The 22,414-nt window shown below is 45.0% G+C and overlaps 1 protein-coding gene across 3 annotated transcripts in view; it reads right to left on the reverse strand.

The window, feature by feature from the left end:
* POMT2 (protein O-mannosyltransferase 2) overlaps nucleotides 1–22,414 on the reverse strand; it is a 44,335-nt gene that overhangs the window by 17,210 nt on the left and 4,711 nt on the right. For 2 of the 3 annotated variants that reach the window (XM_034642267.1, XM_002926355.4), the window contains exons 2-9: nucleotides 18,471–18,555; nucleotides 13,155–13,259; nucleotides 11,348–11,456; nucleotides 9,504–9,612; nucleotides 7,604–7,763; nucleotides 6,170–6,276; nucleotides 5,423–5,505; nucleotides 2,810–2,919 (exon numbers count right to left, since the gene is read on the reverse strand). In XM_034642267.1, the coding sequence (XP_034498158.1) occupies nucleotides 2,810–2,919; nucleotides 5,423–5,505; nucleotides 6,170–6,276; nucleotides 7,604–7,763; nucleotides 9,504–9,612; nucleotides 11,348–11,456; nucleotides 13,155–13,259; nucleotides 18,471–18,555 (868 nt within the window). The remainder of the gene's footprint in view (nucleotides 1–2,809; nucleotides 2,920–5,422; nucleotides 5,506–6,169; nucleotides 6,277–7,603; nucleotides 7,764–9,503; nucleotides 9,613–11,347; nucleotides 11,457–13,154; nucleotides 13,260–18,470; nucleotides 18,556–22,414) is intronic. The other variant, XM_034642266.1, reaches the window with a different exon arrangement.

The raw sequence follows: 22,414 nt of genomic DNA on the forward strand, positions 1-22,414 counted from the left end.
AAAGAAGAGGCAGAAGGAGAGGAGGAGAAGAAGAAAAGAAGAAAGAGAAGGAGAAGAAGGAGACGAATATACAAGAAACTAAAACATTCTGGCAGTGAGTCATAGAGAAATTAAGTTCATACTCCTAAACAAAAGTATACAGAGTCCACTGGCTTAGATTTGCTTAAGGATCTTAAGATTTTTGTGGTGCTCGTGGGTATGTATTCAGTGTTATTTTTTTAAACAAAACTTATTATTAAAATTCCTATAAGAAAAATTACTTCTTTATTATGAGTATAGTCCATGCCTCTTTTTCCCATTGAAACATTTATTTTTACAATGGATTTTTTTACAACACAAGGTCTCCTAGAAACACTGGTATCCTATAACAACAGAATGTTGTACACCAAACTATGTGGGTAAACACTGATCTTCTGGAATTACGTGTAGCTTTCAGTTTTGGGGGGTTTTTTGTTTTGTTTTCGGGGGGGGTTGTTTGTTTTTTGGTTTTTTTTTTTACTTTTCTCTATTTCCCAATTTTATTTTATAAATGTTATACTTTAAAAATATTTAAAAATGGACACTTAGAGTTGTTGACAAGACGCTAAACTCCAGGGCAGTGAGAGCCACTAGAAGTGGTTTAGTCCAACCCCCGAGTTAGCAGATGAAGAAACTGGCTGAGAAAGGCTCAGTGTGATTCAGCCATGACAGAACCAGACTCTTCCATGCCTTGGCCCACATGCTCTCTCTACACCAGCATCATGACTTCACACCTCCATGCACGGGCTGCTAGTGTGTAACACCAGGACTCGCAAAACAGGGTCCTTCTCTCCCTTTGCACAGTGTACACACTCCTGGCCACCATGTCTGTAACTTCACCTTCTGCATGACAGCTGCAGCTCCCCATGGAAGGGCTAGGTGTGGTTTTCTGCCCTGCCTATCCATTAGACTCTTCTGGAGAATGTCAAAGCAAAACAGAAAGGCACAATGCATAGGCCACCTCCTAGATCAATGGAGTCAGAGCTGCTGTGTGGTGCCCAGGCACTGGAATGTTTTAAAAGCTCTCCAGTGGGTTCTAAAGCGCTAGAGATAAGTGGAGAAGCAAGAATGGGAAACTGATACTAAAACCCAACACTCTGGGTCAACTTTCTGGTAAACTAGTAAATAAGGAAATAATAATAACGAATTTTGAGAAGCAAAACTTTTTTGCCAAGTAAAAATATTGGTCATTTTGCCAGAAGAGAAACATCATTCCAAGCCTCTCAGCACAGCAGCCTGTCTGGCAGCCTGCACGCCTCCCCTCTCCTCTATTCCCTGTCATGGCGGCTGAGACTTAGGGCCTCACCACTCCTCAGAAGCAATCCCAGTGAGTGACAAGGCCCCCTTTACTGTCGTTTAAAGGCCTCTTTCTCAGCCCTCACCTTCTCTGAGGCCTTTGCTGCACCTGAACTGCTGACCACCCGCCCTCCTGGGGACGCTGTCTGCCCTGTACTCTCCTCTCCCCTCCCTGTTCACACCCTCCTTCTCAGCCTCCTCTCATGGTGCCCCTGGGAGCATCTTCACCACTGCCTAAGTGTTGCTGCCCCCCACCCCAGGCTCCTTCCCTGGCTCTCCTCCCTCTGCGCACCCTTCCTGGGCAATGCCACCCACCCCACTGCGTCACTGACCCCATATGCTACACACTCAGATCTCCTTCCTGAGATAAGCCCCAAACCTAAAATACTCAAAGGAAACTCTCTCATCTCCAGAGCTATTCTTCCCTACCGACCTAGATATAGCTCATCCCTGACAGCCACCAGTGATGGGGCCCTGACACTGACCTATGAAGTTTCCTGATCAATTTCCTCCTCTATTCATGGTCTTTGCCTCTATTCACCATCCTCTGTCATGATTATTGCCTCCCAACTAATTTCTTGCCTCCACTATGCCCCTCCTTTCAATCCATCACCCTTCTGCTGGAGTTACCTTTGTAACCTAAAAATTTAATCACATCTTACTATGCCTTAAAAAATCTCAATGCCTCACCAGTGTCCACAGAACAAAGTCAAATCTACTGTAACATGGAAGGCCTCTGCACAGCCTGGCCTCCCCCAACCTCTCCAACATCCTGCTCCTCCCTCTCAGACACTGTCCACCACACCCACACCCGACACTCATGAGCGCGGACATGGGCAGTGTCGCTCACTCATTCAGATTATAGTCATGGCTAATCCCCCAGGGTGCACATCGCATGTATTACTTCCTACTTTTAATCTGCACAACTACCCTAATGGAGAAAGGCACTCTTTATTTTTCCTAACTTAAAGATGAAGATACTGAAGCAGAGAAAGGTCAAGTAACTTGTTCAAAGTATAATCTGGTGGAACCAGGATTCAAACCCAGATAATGTAGTCTGGTTTCCAGGTCTGTGTTTACAACCACAACACCTGACCATCATCCATGTCAAGCCAGGCACCGTGCTGGGCACTCGAGCCTTCCAAGAGCTAGCAATCGAGTAGCAAAGAGACAGCAGGAAGGAAGCAGTCACACTTCAACATGAAAAGGGTTAACGCACAGGCATACAAAGCATGCCCGGCAAGCCTCTCACACGAGACACATCTACCAAGTATCAAGTAGAGGCAGGTCATGGTAATCAGACAGAACACTTGCACTGCAGCCTAAAGAAGCTGGAGTTAGCCAGAGGAAGGAGGAGGAGGGTGCAGGAGGAAGACTGTTCCAAGAGGGAAAACGGCACAGGTACAGGACGGGGGCCGGAAAGAGAAGAGTGGGTTCTGTCCCAGCCAACAGCTTGGTGTTGCCGCAGTACAGAAAGTACAAAAGGCTCGCTGACCTGCTGCTGGCGGGCACCAATGCCCTCGGGGTAGAGGTGCCTGTGGGAGTGGAGATAGCCGATGGCCATCCGCAGGTTCTTCACGGTGATCACAGAGCCATAGGCCAGATCTGGGAGGAAGGAAGATAGTGGAGGGTGTGAGCTGGGACGGTGCTAGCGGCGCCCCTGACTGGGAGGGTCCTCTGAAGCCACAGTACTCACGAGGCCTCTAACGGACTACACTGGGCCTGGCACCACCTAAAGCCAGACGCACGGGTGCCTTCTCACTCCCATGGCGTCAACTCAAGTGGGAGTTCACTACAAGGTCTCACTGGTGCCCTCACCTCCCTTCCCTCCTCAGGACTTCAAAAGAAGCTGGTATTAACAGTGGTATTATCAAAGCACTATTTGTAATAGCAAAAGATTAGAAACAACCCGTCCTTCAAAGTCTACACATACATTAAACACAATAAAGAAAGAAAGAAGCATTTCATGTCTTACCTAGAATAGTCTTCAAGATAGATAAAATGTTATGATAGACTGTTAAGATGATTTTCACTTTTGTGAAATCCTTTTGCGCCTTTTGAATCTAATACTATGTAAAGTAGCTGTTCAATGGTGTTTGGGTTTGTTTGTTTTTTTTAACTATGAATTTAAAAAAAAAAAAGAATCAACAGTTTACCCAAGAACATCCCCTCTGCCTGCAGACCCTGGGTAACTGAGAAGCCTCTTTTCCTCCTTACTGTCCCTCTTCTCGGTCCCCGGTAATCTGGCTGCCCTGCCATTCCCCGGTCCCCTGAAACACGTCTCGTTCCACCAGTGATAGGCTACTCCGGTCTTCCTTTGTTCGTTCATTTGTCAACAGATCATACCAATTACACAGTGGACCCAGAGTTGGAGGGGGCCTCGCTGTGGCCCTGGGAGAGCCCAGTCTTAGGGAAGATGGCTGCAAACACCAATGAGCGCAGGACATGGGCAAATGCTCCAGCAAAGGAGTGACAATGTGTGACATGGTGGGAGCCCAGAGCAGAGCAGGATGAATTCTCATGCAAGGAGTAAGAAGAGGCTGGCTTGATGGAAGAGATCACAGTGAGCTAGGCCTTTTAAATAACGAGTAGGCATTTGCTAAGGCCCACAGCTCCATTTTTCTACGTTCTCACGCAGGCCAACATATGCAGACTTGCACACTGCTGACCACCTTTGCTTCTGGAAATGCTTTGTTCCCCCTTCTCAACCCACACTCCCTCATGGATTGTCCTGTGCAGCATCCTTTCCTAACCCACTCCCTCCTGCACTCCTAGTGACCTGACCTTAGCCAGCCCAGTCCTCATTCTCTTTCTACAGGTTTCTTACAGATCACAGCCACTGCCACGGTATCACTTTCCCCTTTAGCTGGCTGATTCTTCCTCTGAAACCATCAGCTGCAAGCCCACTGGCCCCGTTGCATGGATTTCCCCAAGCATCTCAAAGTCAACCTCCCTACAGTAGAACCCAATATCTGCTTTTCTAAACCAACTTTTTAACCTGCTTTCCTATTTCTCATTCTATGCATGGTCTTGGCAGGCCCCCTGTGTCCTAGGCACAGTGCAAGGCACTGGAGAGACTAGAAGATGTCATTGTGCCTCCAAGAAACAATTACCTGGGCTCAAGTCCTCAGTGAAACCTTTCTTCTCTTTCCATGTCCAATCTCCCTTGTCCATGCCCATCTGCCCCACTCCTGTGGCTGCCACCACGATGCCCAGTTCAAGTGCCCGGAATAGCTTTCCAGAGGGGATCCCCTGCCTCTAATCCCATCCCTCCCTAGCCATCCTGTGCTTTGCCATCAGTGTCGCCTCCCTACAGCACAGCCTTCCTGTCCTCCTCCCTGATCAAAGGCCTCAACCGGGTCTCTACTGCCTGTTTAATTAAGTCAAACACCTCACCCAAATGTTTCAAACCCTCATAATCTGGGCCCAACCTATCCTTTCAGCCTTATCTTCTAGGATAATCTGTGCCTTACGTTGTGCCCTGTTCTTGGCCTTGATCTTGCTGTCCCCTCTGTCTTATATGCCCTTTCCTCCTTCTCCATTCGTTCAAATCTCCCATTCTTCCAGCACCAGACTCCACAGCATCTCTCTATGTATCTCTGATGCCTTCCAACCCCCTAGCAGAAGTGATCTCTTGCACCCTTTTATCCCCTTTATATACTTAACCCACACGGTCACTGGATCCTCTACTCTGGAGGACATCCATCTACAGCCTCCAATGTGGCTAACATGTGCTCAGTTACAATCTGTGAAAAAGTGACTGGATGTGAGTCACAGAATATGATGGTGGAAACTGACTACTAGCACCAGAGGGCCTTGTCCTTTCACCAGATTCTCTCTGGTTGCCTTCCCATGGAGCCGACTTGGATTCTTCCACAGCCACAAGGGAGAAGTTATTCTTTACAGTCAAAGAGCTTGCTGCTCAGGGCTGCACCTCCTGTGACCCCAGTCACTCTCTTGAGTGCTCATACCAGATTTAACTGGATGTTTCTCTCAGTTTGCCTTCTACAGGCTAAAATAACTCAGACTATCATACTTGTCTTTTCCAAGTCACCTACACAGAAAGGCTTCTGCCCTTCTACCTTCATAAAGGCCAAGAGATACTCACGTTCGGGGATGGAAGCATTGTGAAGGTTGTTGCCTGAAAGCCGGGCCTGGAAAGCAGAACTGAAGAAGCCATCGCCAGGACCACTGTGGGGAAAGGAGCAGAAGACACACAAGTTCCTGGAGAGAAATTCTAATTTCCTGGGAACGCTAGGAAGAGCCTTGTGCAACTGGTTTAAAAGAAGGCATTCAGAGTGGCAGTGTGGTATCATGGGACAGACACCGGTGACAGAGTTGGAGAACCGGGGGTCCAAATCTCAACTCAGCCACTTAGTTCCTGGGTGATCTTCAGACGTACCTAACTTTGTTTAGCCTCAATTCCTCATTTATAAATTGGGGATTTATAAAAAATCAAAAGAACTCAAAAACGATCATGATGAAGTGAGATAATACGTACAAAATGCTGACACTTGTCGCTACTTGTTAAATGGGAGCCACGGCTAGTGTTGCTGAGATTATCACCCTCCTTCAACTGCACACCTTATTCTGGCCCATCCCTGTTAAGCACAGGGACTGTGCTGAGGGATAAGGGGCAGTTTGGCTATTAGGAAGTTCTCCTCTTTCTTTAGGTGCTGGCTTTTCTGAGCCCTTTGGATACCCAAAAGATAGAACATAGGGGGAAACAAACAGATAAAACCCACTAGGTCCCTCTAACATCCCAACCACAGACCCAGGAAATCACACAGCCCACCCACAGGCTGAGAGGCAAGAGGAAGATGGGAAGCAAGAGGCTGGAAAGGCTCTGCTGTACCTTTTGTTCAGCACCATGAAATGAACAGCATACGTGGCCGTGTAGAGAGTCAGCGGCAGCACTATGAGGCATAGGATGCGAGCGGTCAGGTGTTTCCCCACAGTCACCTGAAAAGAGAGCCAGTGCAGGGTGCTGGGCATATGGGGTTTTATTCTACCTTATACCTTATATGCGCATTATATGTAACTTTTTATGTGTAAGTCAAATCACAAAAAATTGAAAAACTAACAGCAAACAAGAAAAAATACGTGGAAACCCTAGCCTTTTATAACACCCCACCACCCCAGCACTGTAAGAGGTCGAACATGAGCAAACCCTCTGCTGCCTGTGCAGGCCCTCACTCAGGACCCCAGCCCGTCCCTTTATCTTCAGCCTCGTCACTCATCAGTCCCCTCTATACCCCAGCCACACAGCTCCCCGCGTGGCCCCCATGCTTCCTGTACTGAGCCAGCCCCATCCACCACATGCGTAAGTGCTCCTGATCTGCATCTCAGGCCTCGGCTTCCCCCCAGAAACCTTCCTGGACCACGGGACCTGAGCTCACGCCCTCCACTGTACCCTCACAGCACTTTTTGGCTGGACTGTAATCACCTGTTTACTTATTTCTCTCTTTCCATTGTCTCTGAAGGGCAGGAATCCTTGTTTTATTCCTCTGCATATTCCATGTTTCAGACTTAAAGGGTAGTCTGTCTATATTTTCTGAACAAATAAATGAACTTATCGAGACTTTGGTTCACAGGTGATGGTGAAGCATTGTGGCAAAGTAGTTCAGGTCTGGAGTCAGCCTCCTCTAAGTCTGAGTCCTACATCTACCTTTTACCACTTGTATGGTCTCGGACACATTATTACCTCTCTAGGTCCGGACTTCCTCATTTGTAAAGAGAGGGTAGTAATGACAACGTCCCAGGACTGTTAGGAGAGGTAAATGAGACAGTGAAGGTGAAGCACTCTGCACGGCACCTGGCGCAGAATCAGCTCTTAGTAAAGAATACTTTAATAAACTCTAAAGGCCCTTGCTGGCCTCCACATCTGGAGACCCTGGGTCAGAGAAAGAAAACTGTGAGTCAGAAAGTCATCCTACCATTTTACCTAAGATCACATGCAGCTCGCGTCTGCCGTAGATTTGGCATGAGCCCGGCTAGACAGACTCCCCTGGCTGGGTAGTTTGTAGAGCATTTAAAAAACATCACAGAAACAAATGCCAAAAGAAAATTCCAAGGATGTTAGTTCATCCTCTCCCTTTAAATCTCTCTAGCCTCTAAGCATGGCCTACTTCCTGCTGTCATGCTGCCTACAGACAACAGCCGGATCCAGCCCAGCTCGGGCCCAGAATACAGCCACTCGGCCACCTGCAGCAGAGGCAGAGAAAGGCCACTGGCTCTGCTGAGCAATACCAAGGAGCAAAGACATTTCTACAAGCACTTGCGTTCTCACCACTGAAAGACTGAGGTCTCCAAACAGGTGCCAAAGGTCTGAAATGGTGTTCCACCCCACTTGCAGGATGATAAAGAGGCCAACAAACTTGACCCCTAAAGCACCAGCCAGATTAATGCCAGTCAGGCTGAGCCAGAACCACCAGGGGGCAGAGAAGGGCCTGAAAACCAACAAGACACAGAGTTCAGTTTGGCAGCTGGAACCAAACTCAAAAAAGAGAGCAGCAGTGGGGAAGGGCAGAGATTCTGTGACCCTGAGAGGCTGTGCCTGCCCTTTCTTGAGGGCTCCTAACCTCAGGGGACCATGGCGTGGCTCCAAGGAGCANGGGGGGGGGGGGAGGGGCCATAGCTTTCCCGGCTAAGTACAGGGCTCAAAGCAAGCAAAGGCTTATTCTTCAGTAGTGACCAATCAAGTGGAAGGAAAAGGCAAATCCAGAGAAGCCCATGGGATTCAGTCAGCCCTCTTCCTGGGGGTCACCTGTGGGCCTTGTAAAGCCAGCAATTATTGAGTGCTTACTATGTGTCAGGCGCTGTTCGAGCACTTTACGTGTGTAAACTCTTTAACCTTCACTGCAACTCCATGGAGGTAGGTCCTATTATTATTCCCTTCTCCCACAGGAGGAATCGAGGTACAGAGAGGGTAAGCAATACAGCTAGCAAGTGGTAGAGCATGGTCCTAACCCCAGCAGTCCATTCCAAGGTCTGTTACACTTACAGACCCAGTGCTCGGTGCTGCAGTTTTCCCACCAGCTGGCTGCCTCCTCTGCCGGAGTGAAGGCTCCTTAACTGTGAGACTCACGTACCTCCATACCTCCGGCTCCCAGCACAGTACCTGGCACATAGTACGTATTCAAGAAATGGCAGGTGGAGGTGGACATGGTAGAAGGAGACAATCACCCAAAGCCAGAGAGAGATGGTAGTCACTGGATCCGGCTTTAGTAGCATAATGTGATTTAATGAGCCTGGTCATGGTGAAACCAAGCTGACTCAGAAAAGCCTAGGTGGAGCCCGCTCTTTTGGTTTGAATAGAATGAATGACCTACTCTACTCTCTTAGAGGCAAAAGGATGATCTGAAAAAGACCGTTCTGGAAGAAGACCAGAACAGCTTTAGAACTGACCAGGGTCTGCAGAGATCCTCTTGACTGGTATGGACTGCTTAAACCAACCTCTATATATATTATTCCTGTCAGTAGGTCAGGAATGGATGCAACCACTGAGGGCAGGGAGACAAATAGCTCCCAGGCAGTTTCTGTCCTGGTTCCCTCCCCTCTAGGACACAGAATGTGAAGGATAAAGTTATCCTGGGATCCCTAACCAGCACTGGTGCCAAGGGGTGACTTAGAAGATGGTGCAGTGGGGGAAGGCATTAGAACTCCTTTATGATATCCACAAACCCCTACCCAAATCCACCCATTATAATATTCTTAAAAAAGATAATTGACATTTATTTTGTCATATGCAAAATAAAAAAAGTATGTTTAGAAAACATATTAAAATCTATTTTTATGGAGTGCGTGGGTGGCTCAGTTGGTTAAGCATCCAACTCTTGATTTCAGCTCGGGTCATTGTCTCAGGGTCATGAGCTCAAGCTTTGCATCGGGCTCACGCTAAGTGTGCAGTCCGCTTGGGATTCTCTCTCTCCTTCTTCCTCTGCCCCTCCCCCTCTGCGCATAAGCAGGCATGTGTGCTCTCTCAATAAATAAATAAATAAATGCTAAAAATCTATTTTTATGACCTAAAATGGGCAATCTAAGTTTAAAAAAAAAAAGGACGCTTGCCTTAAGTGCTGCTTCAAGATAAGTCCTGTAGGCACCCACCCTGTCCCTGGCCATTACCGAAGTTCTAGAGCTGCCACAGCTTCTGACCCCCAATGCCCACCCACAAAGATGGTGTTTCTGACCTGTCGGCACAGGAGTTGTACTTGACCATGCTCAGCATGGCAGCCATGATGAAGAACATCAAGATGGGGTCAAGGAGGATATACTGGGACAGAGTGAGGCATCCTGTATCTGAAAAACATGAGTTTAGCAGTCAAAAAGGGAATCAGAGATGGGTCCCCCTGAGAATCAAACACCCCAACAATAAGAAATAGTGTCCCTTATGTTGAATTGTATGCAAGCATTTATGCAGTCAAGACCAGATGATCCGCTGAGTTATCAGGGAGATGGAAGGCCATAGCTTTGGGGTACACAAAAGCCCAGGGATAGGAAACTGCATCTCACACTGCTTTCGGGCCCATGACCCAAGAAACAACCATGTCATTCGATCAGATAGAGCAGTCCGGAGACGAGGGCTCTTCCTCATTCCCACCATCAATAAGGGAGTTCTGTCACCCTGCTTATATAGCCACAAACTCCCTATACCTAGGACAGAGTCTTAGCATTTTACCTGAAGTCTCTGTTGGAAGCTGATTCTCTGCATAGGCACCAAAGTGATTGTTCTTCAAACAAAATTTCATTATATCAAGCCCCTGCTTGAAGCCTCCAATGTCTTGCCATCTCACTCAGACTAACCAAGTCCTCATGACGACTGCCAAAGCCGGCATAGTCTCCCTCCTTAAGCAACCTCCCCTCCCAACACCCTCTGCCTCACTCACTCCACTCTGGCCACACTTGGCCTCCTTGCTGTTCCCTGAATTCACCAAATGCTGCCTTGCAACAGGACCACCGCACATGCTGTTCCCTCTGCCTGAACACACTTCACTTAGATCTCTGCATGGCTTAATCTTCTTCTTCGCTCAGGTCTCTGCTCAAGGTCACGCTATGTATAACAGAATCCCTCCCCATTACTCTCTCCTTTACCCTACTCTATTTTCTACATTGCACTATGGCTTATGTTATTATATTTCAGACTTATAATTTACCTGTTTATTTATCATCTGCCCCACTAGCGGGTAAGCTCCATGACATCACAGGGTCTCATCAGCATATCCTCTGAGGCCCAGAAAAGTGGCCTGGCACAGAGGAGATGCTCAAAAAACAGTTGTGGAATGAAAAAAAGAATAAATACAGAGGATGAATAACTGAAAAAGGAAATTAAAGACACAAGGAAAAAACCACCAATCCTCTACAGAGAGGCCCTATAATCTTGCAACATATTTATCAAAACAAAGCCAGAATTACCCCTGAAATACCCACCTAACTTGGCCTGGACTTCTTTAAATGTTAAGTGCTATGAGTTCATGAATTCACATTCATAAAAATTAGAATAGCACAGAATCAATTTCTACAGATCAACTCTCATTTATCCATGTGGGAATTATCCAAAGAAAATAAAGTTCCTATTTTACTATTTCCTGCCATCCAGCTGCTTCTGAGACATCTGCCCTTGCATTCAGTTGAAACCAATTTAAGGAGTGCAAACTTAGAGTAATCTGAGAGATCTTGATAGTAACCTGAGAGAAGCAGAATTAGAATTGCAAGCCTCCTTCAAATACACACACAAGCACACACAAATTTATCTTCTTATCCACACCAAACTCAAATGTGGATAACCTGGAGATAATCCATTCTTTGGGATTATGTATGTGAGCACTCCCCTCTAATAATATAAAGGTTTGTTATACACAACTATTTTTATATGTAATATCACTGGTGAAGAAAATAAGATTTGTAATACATTTACCCAATCCTAAAGTTACTTAAGCACTGGGCCCACGGATAGGATCCTTAAATGTATTGATTTCCAACTACACTCATAATGTGGCAGTCAGTTTCCTAAAGAACATGGTATAAGACAACTTACCAAAGGTGAGGAGGGCAGCAGTGAGCAGTGCTGCGGGGAGAGACTTGGACAGCTCCAATACAATGAGGTAGGCAAAGGGGACCAACAAGGAACCAAGGAAAGCACAGAACTATGGAAGGAAAAGAGAAGCAGTCAAACAGCCAGCTAAGCTAAGCATCAGAGACCTATTTGACTTGGTACAAACTAATGTTTAAAATGGAGGACCTTGATGCAGGCATGATTTGGTGACCTGAAATCACCTAGAATATCTATAAACAAGAAAGGGATGGTGTGACAGTGAATCGTCAAATCAAGTGACACGTATGTGCCCACTGAGCACCACCTCGAACACTGACATGAAGTCAGCAGAGTTCCTCCACGGAGGTGTGCGCAGGATGGCATATGGTTTCAAGTAGGGGACTCTGAGGTGGGACTGCCCCATCAACTGCTAGCTGTGACCCTGAAATAGTACATCTCTGAAGATTAAGTCATCTAGTTTTATTAGCACACAAAGTACTCAATAAACATTAGCTTCTAGTACAAAACTGTGGGTACAAGTAGAGAAAGACCTCTCTATGTTGTTTTAATATTCTAGAGAATTCTAATATTATTTCTGTTATTTTTCCCTTGGTTCTTTTCTTCAATCACACTAGAAATCATTCTTTTATCTACAGGTTGCATTTTGATTCTGGGGAAAAAAAAATCTCACACTTCAGTACGTGGAGAGTTGTGTTTTGTTTTGTTTTGTTTTTTGTTTGGAACCACCAGCTCTCTCTCCACCTCCCTACCCTGTCCATCAAAAGTTAATAGACAAGCCCAGAGAAATGGAAATTCTCACATTTGAGTTGTCACTTTTTGTCAATTGAAAGCAATGTGTCCTAGTGTGAAAGAGAACAAGGCTGTTATACTTGGCCTTCTTGATTTCCACATCAAGCCCACAGTAAGTCGGCTTCTATCCTATTACATATGCTATGTGATATTCAAAAGTCATTAGGAAGATGCAGAACCACTTAGGAATATGAACTCGAGGGTTGGGGCAATCCTTATTTAATACAGTATAATATGACCATGCAAATCCCCCAATGATTAGCGCACATAAGCACACAACATTTATCTAAAGTGCTTTGAGCTTCTTAAGGAAAGGAGCTTATAAATGAATCAACCTGCCCTGAGAGCTCTGTGTCCGAAGTCAGATTTTGCAGGTTTCATTTAGCTACAGATAAGGGGTCCCAGAGAGTTGGGTACCTAAGCCTGGCGATGTTCCATCAAGGCTGGTGCTGTGACTCAGGGCAAACACATAGCCTCCTCTACAAGACTGGAAAACCCCTTTTGGGTGCCTGAAACCTTCATGGGGAAAGAAGCAGAGACCTGGTGTCAGGAATATGGGATACTGAAATCTTAACAGGGGCCCTCAGAGGTAGGCAATACTCCAGCAGTTGTGGCTGTGGAGAGGAATGACGTGTAGCTTGCCAATGTGCCAAGGCCAATGTCGGGACTGCAGGAGACTCCTGGTTGCCTGGGTCCTAGGTTACTCTCCAACCCAAAGTCTGAAGCCTCAGTGGGCTCGGCAATAGGTGACAGTGTGTGCTCTCTCCTACCCGTGAAATCTCTGTATTATATGTGGCTTCCCCTCCCCTTCTTGCCCACCTAATTCTGATTCTCTCCACCTAAATCTCTACCTCAGGATGTGGGTCCAATCATCCTCCCCTCCCACTGCCACCCAAAGTCCCTTTGTCTACACCTGCCACCACTCCAGGGCTTCCAACTATAAGGAACTCTGACTGAGTAGGACCCAGGGTTCAGTCTAGAGCAAGTCAGGAAGCCTTACTCCTCTCATTCCCATGTAGTTGTGATGCTCATATTTGTCCCCAGGCTTCTGGAACAAAAAAGTCCCATCATACCCACTCAGGTAGCCAGCAAGACCTATCAGCATCTGAGGAGAGAAGGAGAACAAACAAAAAGATGATGAGAGATCTTTAAGATTCCTTTATCCCCTGAACTTCCCTCCAGCTGCACCCAGACTTCGACTTCCCTTGGTAACTGTCCATAGGAGTTGCCAATGTGACATTTTCCCCTGCAGCTGTTGCAGAGCAAAGAATCTTTTGTCTACACAGCTCTTTTCTTAAAACAAATCCTCCCTTGTGTTAAGGCCAAGTTCTTGGGAATAGTGCAGACTGAACACTTAGGAAGAAAAAATCCCACAATTTGAAGGGCAGGGCCAGGAAGGGCTCTCTCATTCACCTTCTTTCATTTGCTAAGAAATAAAAAATGACAGCCCATGGGGGAGGCCATGTGCAGGGGCTGATTCCTGGGATACTGACCCTCTGAAAGGAAGATGAGGTTCCAAGTCAGAATGAGGAGGGAGAAAAGTGGCCAAGGAGCTCCACACCAGAAACAGAAAGAAGGGAAGAAAGTGGGGAAAAAGAATGCTAAGACAGACACATTTCCCCAGAGGAGAAAAGTCTCAGTGGAAAAAAATACCAAGAGGCCGGAGACCGGTTTCTCCTATTTCCTATATTTCAAAGGAGGGCAACCTTGGCACATTTCAACCAGAACAAATCAACTATTAAACTAAGACTGAGATTTGTGAGTCCTTCAAAACGTTCAAGAAGATCAGCTTCTTCACTTCTATCTTTCCATGTTTTAACAGTGTAGAAGTTGCTTTTCCACACAAGCAACCAGAAGCTGCTAAGCCATAAAAACTGTCAGCAAATACCAAGCATGTTTAACAGCCCCAGGCTGCCCTAGCCGGACCCCTGTGCTCCAGTTAAGCTGTGTAGAGGGACAGAATATACTGCCTGTATTAAGGGGCGCCTGGGCGGCTCAGGCGGTTAAGTGTCTGCCTTCAACTCGGGTCATGGTCTTGGGGTCCTAGGATGAAGTCCCGAGTCGGGCTCCCTGCTCGGTGGCAAGTCTGCTTCTCCCTCTGCCCCTTCCCCTGCTTGTGCTCTCTCTCTGTGTCAAATGAATAAAATAAAATCTTTAAAAAAAAGAAAAAAGAAAGAAGAAAGCGCCTCCGTGCAACACTGCTGTGGGGCTCAGGTTTGGACCATGAACCAGCTCACTTTTTACTATAAGTAGCTCTAACCAAAGTCACTCTCTATAGTTTCAAGGAATAGAGGCCAAAATTCAACAGTAAATGATTATAAAGCCTTGTTAAAAAAAAAAAGGAATCCTAAGGCTCAGAAATTAATGTAACTACTTTAACATAAAGTAAGAGAAGGTATTGAAAAGAAAGAGTCATCCAAATACCTAGACGAACAAAAACTGACAGGTGACAAACAAATGCATGCCCCTTCCCACCTGGGATCTCAGAGGACAAATTGGCCTGGTGCTGGTTTAAATTCCCAGACTGCTTGGCTGGTCTGGTAGACTGAAGAAATGCACAGATGGTTTGCATCTCAGCTCTCTGCGGACAATACTTAATATGTCTGAGCTACAAGTAATAAAATCTCCCTTGCAGAGCGGGGAGGGCTGTGAGGATCAGAGACTATGTAATAGGTCAAACACCTGGCACTCCGCCGAGACCTTACCAGGTACTTGAAATTCAGTTCCCTCTTGGTTCCCTGAAGGTTAAAAGTAGCCCTGAGCTAATTTCCTAACTAACTCATTCAAATCAATAAGAAAAGGAACCTATTAGAATAACAGGAAAATTCATAGGCAACAAAATAATAATGGCTAATATGAAGAAAATGTTCAACCCAACTCATAAAGACATGTAAATGAAAACAGTGACCCACCATTTTTTATTCTCACATTGGCAAAGTTTTGAAAGTATTATCATACCAGTGCTGGCAATGGTGTGGGGGAAGCAAGACCCCTCATACACTGTTGGTGGGAATATATATTACTCAATATTTTTGCAGAAAAACTTTTTTAATACATTTTATATTTTGCAGAAAAAATCTAACACAAATTTAAATGTGTATATCCTTTGACTCTTTAGTTTGGCTGCTAAGAACCTTTTAGATACACCTGCACAACTATGAAAAGATAAATGTACAAGGATGTTCACTGCAAATCTTTTGTAATAGCTGAAAATGAAAATTAACATAAATGTCCACCAATTAAAGATGAGTAAAATAATTTATGACACATCTGTATAATGGAATAATATATAGCCATTAAAATGAATGGAGTACAAGTCATAAAAAAGGATGAGATCATGCCATTTGAGACAGCCTGGATGGACCTAGAGGGTATTATGCTAAGCCAGACTGAGAAAGACAAACACCGTATGATTCCACTCATAAATGGAATATTTAAAAAACAGAACAAACAAAAACAGAATCAGAACTATAAATATTGAGTACAAACTGTAGTTGCTAGAGGGAAAGGGGTGGGGGATGGGCAACATGGGTGAAGGGGAGTAGGAGATACACGCTTCCATTTATGGAATGAGTAAGTCACGGAAATAAAAAGCACAGCATAAGGACTACAGTCAGTGATATCGTAGTAGCGATGTAACAGGACAGATGGCAGCTACACTTGCACTGAGCACAGCATAACATATAAACTTATCAAATCACCATGTTGTATACCTGAAACTAATATAACATTGTGTATCAACTATGCAAATTAAAATAGTAATAAATAAAATACAATATATTTTTTAAAATGGAGTACATTTTTATGTGCTAATGTGGAAAGAAGTTACTATAGCTCACGTTTAAAATAAACACTGCTGAACAATTTTAGTCTGGTCCTATTTGTATATATAAGTTGTTCATGTGCACGTCTATAAATATACTCACATATCTGTATAAAGAATTTCTTTTTTTTTTAAGATTTTATTTATTTATTTCTCAGAGGGATAGAGAGAGAGGGAGCTCGAGCCTGAGTGGGGGAAGGGGCAGAGGAAGGAGCAGGCTCTGCACTGAGCAAACAGCCCAATGTGGGACCCCAGGATCCTGGGATCACGACCCAAGCCAAAGGCAGACGCTTAACTGACTGAGCCACCCAGGTGCCCTGTATAAAGAATTTTTTTTTAAAGATTTTATTTATTCATTTGACAGAGAGAGAGAGAGAGCAAGCACGAGTACAAGTAGGCAGAGCGAAAGGCAGATGGAGAAGCAGGCTCCCTGCTGAGCAGGAAGCCCGATGTGGGACTCAATCCCAGGACTCGGGAATCATGACCTGAGCCAAAGGCAGATGCTTAACCAACTGAGCCACCCTGGCGCCCTGTGTAAAGAATTTCTAAGAAAACATATATAAGAAACTAATAGAAATGTGGGGAGAGGTAGCTCTTGACCTTTGACTTCCTTCTGTACTGATCAAATGTTTCACTCTGCGCAGGCATTTCTACGGGGGCCGGCGTGGAGGGACAGCCAGCAGCCTCAGTATTGCAGGAGAAAACCTCCCATTCACAACTTCAAGGGGCTTTCTGATTCTTTGACTGGCTTGGCCTTAGAACCTGTGAAGGCTACTGTGTTCATCACTCTCTTTCAACCAGGTAGAGCACAGGACCATCAGCAGACAAATTAGGGGGGCAGACGGACTGAACTCTCCAGGGGCAGCTTTAGAAAGAAACCTCACATTTCTCCCTGCCCACAGGGACCAGATATGAGCCAGGGGAGGCCTAGGTAAAAACAAATCAGCCAGTGTTCCACATGCATGTCTTCACTGTACTGAGCACTAGGGGACTCCAAACACAGGCGGCAGGCCCCAGCTGAAAGACTGGGCTGGGTTCCCTAGGAAAAAAAACAAATCCCCTCCACCAGGGGATCTGGTTCCCAGGTTAGCCCAGTGCAAACATTCAACACATTCTATTGCTTATTCCTACGGTAGTTAACAGATATCATCCAAGTGGTGGGGCAGGGCAAGTATCATAGGGCAGTGTGCCATAAGGGTTAAGAGAGTAGATGTTGAACCAGCCTGAACCCTGAGTCTGCCACTCACTTACTTTCTTCCTTATGGCAAACTTCTTTTCCTCTCTGTGCCCCAGTTTCCCCATTGGCAAAATGGGGATACAACAGTACCTACTTCATAAGTTATTCTGAGGATTTTATAAGATAATCACCAAAAGTGACTAGAACAGATTAAGTTTTCAATTGCTCTGATTTTTATTGCTATTATCTTATAAAGAAGACAGGAAGAGGCATAATATTTTCTACTCCAGCTCTGGGCTCAGAACTAATTTTGAAATAGGTCACTATCCCACCTCCCTCTCCACCCCTCTCTGGTCCCTACCCAACGCTCTCGTGCCCCTAAGCCCACCATTCATGGACTGCCACCCCTGCCTCCCATCAACTCTGCCTTCATCCCCAAGTACTCCATGTTCCAGGATCATGACCCCACTCCTAACAGACCAATTCTTGTCCCCTTGGTGCCAAAGATCTCAGCCTCCAGTTAGGAAGAAAGGGCTGATCCATTAGCCTTCTCAGAGGTCGTTGTTTTTAGGGGAGTAAAATGAATTCTCACTGTGGGATTTCTCATTGTAAAACATGTGAAAGGTACAGGTAAAAGAATGTGCCTGCTGGGAGTGGGAAGGTGAAAGGAGTTTTGCTCTTCTCAGCTCTTCTCAGCAATCCCTGCTTTATGCAACATATTCCTTCTCTCCACTGCTTACTTATTTGAATTGAGATAAAATTCATATACCATAAGATTCACATTTTAAAGTGTACAATTTGGTGGTTTTTAGAATATTCACAAGGTTGTGCCACCATGACCTCTACCTAATTCCAGAACATTTCATCACCCCAAAAGAAATTCCCTGCCCATTTGCAATCACTCCAGACCTGGCCACTACTAATCTAGTTTCTGTTTCTATGGATTTGCCTATTCTGGACATTTCACATAAATGGAATCGTGTACTATGTGGCCTTTTGTATCTGACATCTTTCACTCAGCATAATGTTTATAAGATTCATCCATGCTGTAGCATGTAGCAAGACTTCATTCCTTTTTTATGGCTGAATAATATTCTATCATATAGCTATACCATATTTTGTATATCCATCCATTGGTTGATGGACTCCCTCTCCATTTCTGGGCCCAGAGAACTCCTCAAAACATCAAAGATTTTCCACGTAAGCAGCTGGCCTGAAATGTCATGGATTTCTTTCCACAAGCCCAAGATTTAAATCCAGAATTGAGGATTTGCTCCAACTCTTTGAAGAGAGCTTGCAGTCACCACATTACTCACCTTTCCCAGAGGTGGGTGCACATCAAAGAAAAAGGTGCGGTTGATATAATAGCTTCCCATTTTTCCAAAGTGAGTCTCATCCCAACTGAAGGAAAAAGAGAAAGAGAAATGAGAATTTTTAAATTATTATACAATCTGGGGCACCTGGGTGGCTCAGTCCATTAAAGGATCTGCCTTCAGGGCAGGTCATGATCCTGGGGTCCTGGGATCAAGCCCCACATCGGACTCCCTGCTCGAGTCTGCTTGTTCCTCTCCTTCTGCCCCTCCCCCTGCTTGTGCTCTCTCTCTCTTTCTCTTTCTCTCAAATAAAATTGTAAAAATAAATAAATTATCATGCAATCCAAACAGCCATAATAAAACATGGTTAAAATTACAGTGAAAACCGAAGACTATGGAGCACGTGGGTGGCTCTGTCAGTTAAGTGTCTGCCTTTGGCTCAGCTCATGATCTCAGAATCCTGGGATCAAGCCCTGGGTCAGGCTCCATGCTCAGTGGGGAGTTTGTTTCTCTGCCTCCCTCTGCCCCTCCCCCTGCTTGTGCTACCTCAAATAAATAAATAAAATCTTTATATATAAAAAAAACCCCAAAGACTATAATTTTCAAGCAATTAATGAGAAAATTTGGATTAAAAAATCATTGACACATTGGGGCATCTGGCTGGCTCAGTTGGTAGATTATGCAACTCTTGATCCTGGGATTGTGAGTTCTGGGGTTTTTTTTTAAGATTTTATTTATTTGTTTATTTGAGAGATAGCACATGTGTGCACAAGAGCTGGGGGAGGGATGGGGGGGAGGCAGAGGGAGAGGGAGAATGCTAAAGCAGACTCCCACTGAGTGTGGAACCCCACATGTGGCTCAATCTCACTACCCTGACATCATGACCTGAGCCAAAACCAAGAGTCCCATGCTTAACCAACTGAGCCACCCAAAGGGACATGAGCTTGAGTCCCACATTAGGGGTAGAGTTTACTTAAAAAAAAAAATTTTTTTTTTGACACAAGTGATTCGAGGAAGCAAGACATCAGGCTGATTGTTTTTTATTTCTTTTAAGATTTTATATATTTATTTGTCAGAGAGAGAGCGAGAGGGAGAGAGAACAGAAGCAGGGGGAGCGTCAGGCAGAGGGAGAAGCAGGCTCCCCACTGAGCAAAGAGCCCGATGCGGGACTTGATCCCAAGACTCTGACCTGGGATCACGACCTGAGGTGAAGGCAGATGTTTAACCAACTGAGCCACCCAGGCGTTCCCATCAGGCTGATTGTTAACCTTCATTGAGATAGATGAGAAAAGTTAGCAAATACATCCCAACCAGTTATAAATTTAAGTGAAATGTATACTTATTCTGTAGCTTGAGTTTCTGTTTATTTTAAAAGAGCAGAGTTTTTCTGTAATATAGAAAGGTTTGTAGTAAGAGTTCTCTTTCAAATCTGTTACATTCTGACCCTGAAACTACTTCTGCTAGTAGAAAGGAGACTACTATTGCTATTACAAACTACACCACGGGCTACAGACCAGAAAGAACCTACAAACTACGGTTGTCCAGGGGTCTAATTTTGCTCATTAACCTTGTGATAATTAACCTATTGACACTGAACTCTGAGCTTATTATAATGAACTAACCAGTATATAAAAANTACATTCTGACCCTGAAACTACTTCTGCTAGTAGAAAGGAGACTACTATTGCTGTTACAAACTACACCATGGGCTACAGACCAGAAAGAACCTACAAACTACGGTTGTCCAGGGGTCTAATTTTGCTCATTAACCTTGTGATAATTAACCTATTGACACTGAACTCACTGAGCTTATTANTAATTAACCTATTGACACTGAACTCACTGAGCTTATTATAATGAACTAACCAGTATATAAAAATTGAGTTAAGAGCCTATCTAGAAGCTATCCTTATTGCGTAAATTGTTTTGCAAGTAAATAAGTGATTCTAATACATAAGCTTTTAAGCACAACACAAAAATCTTGTTCTTCCATACAACCTCACAAACCTTTTCACATCCTACACAAAGACTTGACGGCAGCAGCCTGGCCATCTCTGTCTGTCAGTCCGTCCCCGCAGTTCAGAAGAGCAGTTGCTTTCTAGTGACTAGCCATCTCCAGGTCAGCTTCCATAAGCAATTATTACCAACCTGCAACATTAGGGGCAGAACATGCTTTTCCCCAAAATGTAGGGTTCTTTTTTTCCCTTTATTTATTGGGTCCAATAAATAGGCAGAACAGTAAATCTACTTCTGCGTCCACTATCTGCTAAACACTCTGCTTGACAGAAAGTGAGGACAGTGGCATGGTGATGTCAAAGAGAGAAATAATTTCCAAGCAGTGTGACAAAATAGATTTGCAGAAAGAAGAGAGATCAGTCCCAGCTCCACCACTTACTAATGGCACAACCTGCCACAGTCACCCTCTCTGGATCTCTGTTCTTGTCTACACAATGAAGACAACAAAAATATCTGCCATGTGCCCCTCACAGGGAAGCATTAGGACTCAATTTAAAAAAAAAAATGTGAAAGAACTCTGTAGACTATAAAGTCCCACACATTTAAACTGTCCCAACTGGGTATTATTTAAACCGTTCCAACACTTGTGGTTAGTTTTGAGGTCTTTTTGGAAACATACGAGATTTTTAATTCAAAAATTTCCCAAGTAAAACTAGTAGTAACATTCATATTTCTTCTCAGCTTTTATTGTGTTTGTGTTGGGAAAGACAATCCTTCCTGGCTCTCTCTTGTTCCTGCAGACCTTGCAGGGTATGCCAAGAACGCAAGGTCCTGGCCACTTTACTCAGGCCATTTCTCAGGGTATGTTTGCAGAAAACAACCTTGAGGGAAGAGTTAGCATCTCCCTCTGGGACAGAGAGCATTCTTGTTTACTGCTTATTATATAACAGTGGCTTCCCCAAGCTCGATATTCCTCAGCTATCATACAACACCCTGCACATACAGGCATTCATTCAGACCCAGGGCATCACATGGGACTTCGGGGGCAAGAGGAACTGAGGCTAACATGCTGATGCTCACCCTGCTTGCTGTGCCACGAGAAATAAAGTCCAAGTCTCTGACTCAGTACTTTGTCATTTGCCAGCATCCGTAAAGCAATGACAGGCTAACTTACTAGTTTGCAAGTTGGGTAAAATAAAATCCCAGACCCTGACAGTTTGTGGTCACAAGCATAGGATGCTGAGACATACCTTCCTGTAAGAGAAAGGACAAAAAGCTGGGGATGGAATCTGGTAAGTGAATGCCCTTGCCCGAGTGGTGCGCAAGGAAGATAGTAAGAGTCTCCCTCTGTCCTACCTATTAATGAGGCTGAATGGAGAAAGAAACAGTTTGAATGCTGCCTTGGTTACTGCTCTCTCTCTCTCCTGGGCAAAACCAGAAAGAGATGTAATCATGACAATAGGGCAGCAAGCCTAGCAGCCCTAGCCAAAAGGCAATATGGATGTGGCTGCTAAATCAAGGAGTCGCCAAAGTTTACATAAATGATGCCAGCAGTAAGGACCTTGCTATTCAATACAGAACTTTGGGCAAAATGAAAACATTGAAAAGTCCTTGGGTGAGCTGTGTGCTCAGGACAAAAGGAAATGTGCCTTGCTTAGTTGCTCACGGCCACTCTCTCCCTCTGTGTCCCATGATCACCCCACCACCACCACCATCTCAGCTATGTTTAAAGGAGTAAGATGATTAAAGGCGGGGCCAAGGTTTCCCTGACCCTAAAGGGGCCTGAAGGCCACACACATGCATCCTAGTATGCTGGGGAACTCCAGAGAAAAGAGGGACTCAAACTCAGGGCAGGGACCCACATCTCAGCTCACTCAATTCCATGGCAGGGAGCAGGGACAATCTGCTAGACACAGGAATTACCAGAAGTGCTGGGGACTGCAGGGAGAGCCCTAGCAGTGTGTACAGGGACTAAAAGAAAAGGGCCCTTA

The sequence above is a fragment of the Ailuropoda melanoleuca genome, chromosome 14 (genome assembly GCF_002007445.2).
Source record: "Ailuropoda melanoleuca isolate Jingjing chromosome 14, ASM200744v2, whole genome shotgun sequence".
Lineage (NCBI taxonomy): Eukaryota > Metazoa > Chordata > Mammalia > Carnivora > Ursidae > Ailuropoda > Ailuropoda melanoleuca.